Below are 7,224 nucleotides of genomic sequence, written 5' to 3' on the forward strand. Positions count from 1 at the left end.
ACCCTTTAATTAATAGATTGGCTTTTGGTTTGGGTTTTAACTTCCAGCCTTGATACAGGTAAAGAGTAAAACCGGACCCCATTCCATTTTCAGTTGTTGATTGAAACGGTATAACTCGGTGTTACACAACAGCATAGTTACAACAATTTACATCGGAAGTGGAGGTGGTTTAATAGTTGTGGATAATTACCGAACGGCAAAGCGGCGAATGAACAGGTGCGAATGGAATAATTACTTTATTATTTTTTTATTAAATTCTAAACGCTTGGACATATGAACACTTGGAAATTCAAAGCCAATCAGTTTCCAGCTTGGGAACACTTGATACAATCAGTTTCCATATTAGGTCATACGGTATATGAGCCGATAACCGAGATTGAATGAACCAGTCAGAAAGCTAGAAATGCAATATCCGAGGTCGAACATTTAATAACAAAGGATGACTTATTTACTCGAATAAGCGCCGCAGCGCTCATTTAATTTTTCGCGCCTCAAGTGCGACGCTTATTCGAGGGCGGTGCTTACTAAAAATTAGACGCCACTTATAAATATTTCTGCACGGATATTAACAGAAACGTCTTTTTATATTCACCATTTAACTCTTACGGCATTTTATTTAATGGAAAGGCAGTGAAATACAATCATTTTGAACTGAAGAACATCGATTTTTGATGCAAAGAAATTCCCCATGCCGTGTTCGAGTGACCTTGTAGAGTGTTTTTTTTTTAATTTGACAAAATTCCCCAAATAAGCGACGTATTGGGACCGCGGCGCTTATTTCCTTTTTTTTGTCCCAAATGCGGCGGTTTTTCGAGGGCGGCTCATCGCGCCTTCGATGCACACTGTCTTAGTATATACTAATAGACTTTAGTATATACCAGAAACCCATAAGAGTTGAAACGTGTAACGTGCGTTCACAGCTTCCGAATATTCAGTGCCAACTGATTGGTTGAATGTTTCAGTGCTAAGTACCATATTTGGAAACCCCTCGCTCTTGTTGTTCCAAATATGGTACTTAGCAAATTGAATATTCAGAAGCTTGTTTCCCAGCACACAAGGGGCCGTTACACGTTTAAACCCTTATGGGTTTCTGTATATACTAAAACAGTGGATATCGTTGAACTCGCGCGCTGATTGGCTCGTCAAACTCCGAATAACGTGTGCTATTTACCTCCGAGCAACTCGGGAAAAAATATGCATCCGTGACAAGTGAAGAAAACATCCAAATTAAATTTTTGTGCTGTATATTATCTCACTGTTTTAGTTTTAGCCGCTTCGCGGCTCGGTAAATATCCACCGCTAGCCAACTCCACTTCGGTGAATAGTTGTTAACTATTTTGCGAGAAAATACACGCGGCGATATGTAATTTTATGTGATATAAAAGCTAATGGTACGCAGGCTTTGTTGTTCCAAGGTTATCCAAACCGAAACAATTTCTTTCAATGACATTTTTCAAAAAGGTTGTTTAGAGAATATTAGTGGCGGTGGAGGCAAGAAATGAGTTTTTTTCAGCCGGTATTGCCGGCACAATTGCTTATGGAACAAATACAATATCAACAGATCATTCGAAAAGGAAATATCTTGCATGGAAGTCGAGAAACTCCTCGAGATGTTCAATGTATGATTGTTTATTCGGATTGATTTACTCAAGATAAAGTTGCGCAGATAATTAAGTATCAAAAGATAGGCGACTGATTGGGGTCAGTACCTCGACAAAACGAAATGCTGAACCTTGATATAATATATCATTGTCTCGAAACAAAGAAAAGATGATATGGCTCAGTTGACCCTTTCAACAAGTCATGTGTTTGCTGCCTCCATAACGTGGGTCCAGTGTAGATATGCCATGGATTTATTTCCCTGGTCTTTTCGCATGCTGAGCACATTCTCCAAAACATATCTCCTATATCATGCAAAAAAAATCGAATTAATGTACCGCGAACCAATAGTTTCATCAGCGCAACTGAAAAGGACCGAAACAGGTGCTGCAGCATATTGCATTTTAATTTTCTTCACATGCGCGTTTCGTGGTTCGACGTTCTCTTCGCTGGATCTAGCATAAACGAACAAACTGAGCGTTCGATAGCTCGAGTGATCATGGTTTTGCTATTAGGATAGCATTTTCACGAAACTGAGAAGACTTTGCAAGGTGACCTTTTTTTACTGGTAAGTGAAAAAAAAAACATCTTTATTCAGTGATGAACTTCAGAGCGAAACCGGCACAATTTCGCTCATTTGTTTTCTCCTCAGAATAGAAACATTCGTTCCCGACCATAGAAATTACGAGCGCGGAGGAAATTTTGCCAGGTCACCGTATAATTCGGTTTACGCACGATTTTTCAAGTAAGATGAGACTTTGTCGAAAAATATTGATCTGGTCCGACGCCATCGTCTGCATTTATTTTAAGAATTTTGGTCGCTATCCCGAATTTCCTCCGATATTCTTTACTCCTGAGGCGTCTTGTTCCAGCCCATTTGTGTTGAACTTCGAAGGAGTAATCCACTGATGCCCATTCTGATCTTTTGAAAGAAAGAACACGAGATTTTTCGTTCAGCCACGATGGCTTTTGAATTTGTTCTTAAATTAACCCCTGCAAAACAATATTTCCCTCTTCTGATTACTGAAAACGTTTTAAATAAAGCGAGTGCAAATCATGGACGACGTAAAACATCAATTTCTAACTTTATTGTTCAGAAATTTGAGTAAATATTCAACACATTAACTGGAAAATTGCTAAACTGAAGCGCTCAGCAAGGCATTTTTTAATAGACGTTATTAATTATACAAGATAACCGCTTACGTTAGAAATAGCGTGATGAAGAACTTTGATCGACAAAAATGTCTTCATTAATATATATTCTTTCCTGTCAAATTAAAATCCAAAATGTTCTGCTGTGGAAATGGAAAAATAAAAATTCAAAAGGCTATTGTGTGCAATAGTTTCGAGTAAATTGCTGCACATCATTGAAAGTATACACAAGTTTACAATGAAATTTATACTTAAAAGCAATTTAGTGCAAACAATACTTTATAACATCGGCTAATACTCAAAAAAAAAGGAGTGCCAAAACAAGAAAATAACTGCAGATAGGAACAGAAAATTAATGAGGTCGATTACTCAAGGTTCGAGAAATGCCGAAAAAGAGAGTATTCGGAATACTCTCTTTTTCAGTTTTAAGTTTTCTAAACTCTCAGGGAAATCTTTGGTTGCGGTTCTGTAATCGGAATGAGTATGACGGAGATAAAGATAAGATCTTGATAAGCCAGGGATCTTGTTGCTAGACCGTCTGGTGTTTCTTCCGGGATCTATAAAATCTGCAAAAATTTGAGGCTAAAAACATTTGTAGTTTGCCATGGTGGCTTGGTAATAAAAACGTCTAACCCTAAACAAAGAATTGTTGGCTACCTACGAGCGAGCGAAGTGGTGCATGGGGACTGTCTTGCAAAGGATTTATAACTGTATCTATTGTCCGCTAAGGAAACAGTTGTGAAAACCTAACCTTTTGTTATAGGCAAGTTTTCCTCTGACGAAGGGCTAATTACTCCCGAAAAGTCAGCTCGAAAATCTTTCCTAGACTTCCCCGTGGTGGTTAATTTACCTTCAGTTATCACTGAACTCGCTTGAAGAAAAAAATTCGTAGTTCAATAAGGCTCGTTAAATATATGTACTGAGAAAGTAACGGTAAACTGTTCTGTCTAAACTAAAATGCATGAGGAAAATATTACATGCAGATTTACGCAGTCCATTTAAATTTGCAGCTTTTTTTAGAGCTGTGTTTGTTATAGGCAAAACGAGGAGCTTACACGTTAAGTTCGGTTTGCGGTTTTGCAAGCTTTATAAAAGTGGTCTTGTCGTAACAAATTTTCATGCAGTTTTCCTTTATCCACTCGACATAAAAGTCACCGAGACAGACCGAAACAAAATTTCTTTGTTACAATCAAATGAATAGTCAAACTTTCAATGGAATTACACCAAATGAAAGCTCATTATGTCTTGCACTATATTTAGCATGATCCTTCATAGACAATTGTAACCTCGAAGCATATTTGGGACACCCCCTCGGGAATGATTACAATGCATAGACAATAGGGAGATAACATTTACAGCAGTCTCACTTTGTGTTTGTGGTCGACCAGGATATAACATTTGTGGCATCTATGGTGCTGTGAAATTATTAATGATTGTGTTTCAATAAAAGTGTTTTGGGCAATTTACCCTTCAAAAGAGATCGGAGTATAAATCATTTAAGACGTAAAGCCCGAGTTATGGCTAAACTACAGAATGGACTTATTTCAATGCCACTGAATAACAATAGTGTCTGTTTTTCTTTGGTTTCGTTCTTCTTCAGAAGCTTCCGACGAATCGCACATGTGAAATTACAAAGTTGCTTAGGCCGTTTGTGTTATTTTGTCCGAAACTTTTAACAGCGTCAAAACTTTCCATAGATTTTCGCTGTTGCACTTTGTTTTAACATGAAGGATACCATTTAATTACATTTTAATCATTATGCAAGGGTGACAAATTGCGCGCAAATCGTTGGCTGAGTTTCAGAATCATCTGGATTACTCTCCAAAATGGCATAACTGCAGAATACCCTTCTACTTCAAAGCTAGCCCCTAAACTTGCTGGATACGCAGATTCGAGGAGAGGATGAAGAGAAACCCTGGGAACGAATGACCGATCGAGCGCCGTATACATGATGGAGAGTTTAAGATCTACGACGCCGACGTCGACGAAAACGTCACCTCAAAATATAACGTTGCACTATCGTAAGTTTCTCGTGGTTTGGCCATCTCGTTCGCGTCTTACAATGTGGACGAAGTATCCTAAAAATAGATTGGTACGAGCGGTTTCAGAGCAAAAATAGAGAACGAAAGATTCACATTTGAACGCTCACGTTGTCGTCAAAACCTCATATTTGGTGATTTCACATCGTTGTTGTGAAGAGAACCGCACGTTTATGTGCTCAAATGCGTGCCGCACGTGCAGCTCGATTATTTTTCCTCTTTTAACCAATGATATTGTTGTTTCGTGGCGTTCTCGTTGACCACTGCGTCGTAGATCTTAAAGTCCCTGATGTGTACCTTGCGACTTCTTCGTTAACCCATCGAGACGTAAAAACTCTCTTAAAAGAAGAAACAAGTGTGTGATATGCCTCGTTCTTCCTATCCACGTATCCGCTGTCTCGGCAATATATATACTTCGATATTCAAACTGTTACCACTGCGTTATGTGCGTATGCGTATTCTCTTATCCACTTCAGAATAAACTTGGAACGCTACTAGAGGATGGGTGTTATTTTCCACTGCATATTCAGCCTTCAGCGGTGCAGCTTCGAAGTGGCAGGGTACTCTGCAATTACTGTTAAATATTCTGTATCATGCACTTCAAAACTTGTCAAGTTAAAATGTTGTCTCTTTGCAGTTGAGTGACTGGATTTCTAAAGAAACCCGCGAACACTTGATTATCAGTACAGAGATTTACAACGACCTCCATGAGTTGTTGCGCAAGAAGAACTTTCAGTCAAGACCATGGCCCGATTCAAGTTTCGTTGGGCCCTTACTCGTTTGGCTCTGGTAATGTTAATCTTTCTGGCTATGCAGTTTCTTAGTCAACTAGGATTGATAAGGACAAGAAATCCCGATTGTGATCAACTGAGTTTTGGTAAAGAACATCCTCTTATGCAAAGAAAAAGAGAAAATGTTGATGGACGTGTTGCGGTTGAGCAAACCAACAATCCAGTCACCCTAAAAGTCGACACGATGAAACATTCGGGTTCTGTTGGTGTCGATGCTAGCGAAAGTAAAGAAACTGAAAAGCTAGCAGATGATTTAAATCGTTTGGTTCTTGAACTCTCTGAGACAAGACGAAGCCTCGTGCAATCGGCATTACATTATCATCGTGTAGGACGAAGCATAGAGGAGATAAATCGTATCATAAAATATTTAGGAGGAAAAACAAAACAGGAAACAAGGTTCCCCGCGGTAAACACTTCCAAAGACACTAAACAAAAGAAGGAAGTTTGTCCAGAGAAATTTATGGGGAAATCTTTGGCTTATGGTTATCCTTTTTTTAGGACAGGCTTTCAGAGAGTTGAATGTTCGGAGTTTGTTCCAATTCATCAACTCGTTACGATTCTAATGACTTTTCCAGGCGAACTTTCTTCTAAAGACCAATTTGACTTTTTCGAAGGAGCTACAAAGTACTATCCTAATATACGCATCGTCCTCGCGTCGAAGGAGAAACTTTCCAATGACACTGCAACAAAGTTTAAATTAAATTTAAAGCACATGCTCTTCAAAAACCTTGCTCATGGAGAAACCTGGTCAAAAATGCTACAGGAAGTGACCACACCCTATGCCCTCGTTGCACCGGAAGTAACGCATTTTACTGACGACATAGACCTCGAGCGCCTTGTTCGCGTGCTTAGCAACAACGACAAAACAATCATTGCCGGGGGAAGTCATCGCAATTCACTAGGACAGTGGGATATTGGCTGCCTTCAAGTGGCATTTAGAAACTGGACTGCATTTTTCAGGGGTGGATATTATCGCTCTTTTACGGAGTGCGTGGTCTGTGATGTGCTTTCTGGTCCATTTATGGTGAAGACCAAGGAACTGAAGAAACTTACATTAGATGACAAGTGAGTAAATCAAACAGCTCAAAGTAGAAGGAAACAAGAGCCGATCCCCTGTTGGTCGTAGTAAAGCAGTTAGTTCACTCCGTGCTTTCTTCCATGAAGATGTTGGTCCAAAGCCTTTGACGATATATAATTACTAACTACAATCGGCGTCGAAATTGTTTAGACACTCTTATCCTTTAGGATCTATTTCGAGCTCGGTGCGAAAATGGCCCCCTCCCCCGCAGCCCCTGGACAATGTTGTGTTATTTTCTGTTTCCTACGAGCCTTGTCAACAGCGGTACAACACTGATTAGGAGGGGGGGGGGAAGGGGAGGGAGGGTATCCCGATTAAGTACTTTTTGGACTAGTTTTCTTTGCAAACAATGAAAGTGTCGTTGCCAGTGTTCTCTGTTGGCAACTGTCTCAACTAATTTGGTCGACGATTGTAGTAGTAATCTCGGATTATTGAAGTGCGTTCGATATTAGATATCTTCATTTCTTTATTTCTTTATTTCTTTCTTTTGTGTCGCAGGCTTCCCTTTGGCGTCTTCCACGATGTCTTTTGGAGTCTTAAAAGTGAACATCCCGAAAAAGTAGTT

General features: G+C 39.5%; 1 protein-coding gene across 1 annotated transcript in view; it reads left to right on the forward strand.

The window, feature by feature from the left end:
- Positions 1-2,026: 2,026 nt before the first annotated feature.
- The window catches only part of LOC138041497 (uncharacterized), an 8,655-nt gene continuing 3,457 nt past the window's right edge, over positions 2,027-7,224 (forward strand). Inside the window, exons 1-3 of the mRNA XM_068887243.1 lie at positions 2,027-2,167; positions 5,428-6,646; positions 7,158-7,224. The exon at positions 7,158-7,224 is cut by the window's right edge and continues 295 nt beyond it. Coding sequence (XP_068743344.1) covers positions 5,535-6,646; positions 7,158-7,224 — 1,179 coding nt within the window. The 5' untranslated portion in view covers positions 2,027-2,167; positions 5,428-5,534. The remainder of the gene's footprint in view (positions 2,168-5,427; positions 6,647-7,157) is intronic.

This window comes from Montipora capricornis, chromosome 3 (assembly GCF_036669925.1).
Source record: "Montipora capricornis isolate CH-2021 chromosome 3, ASM3666992v2, whole genome shotgun sequence".
Lineage (NCBI taxonomy): Eukaryota > Metazoa > Cnidaria > Anthozoa > Scleractinia > Acroporidae > Montipora > Montipora capricornis.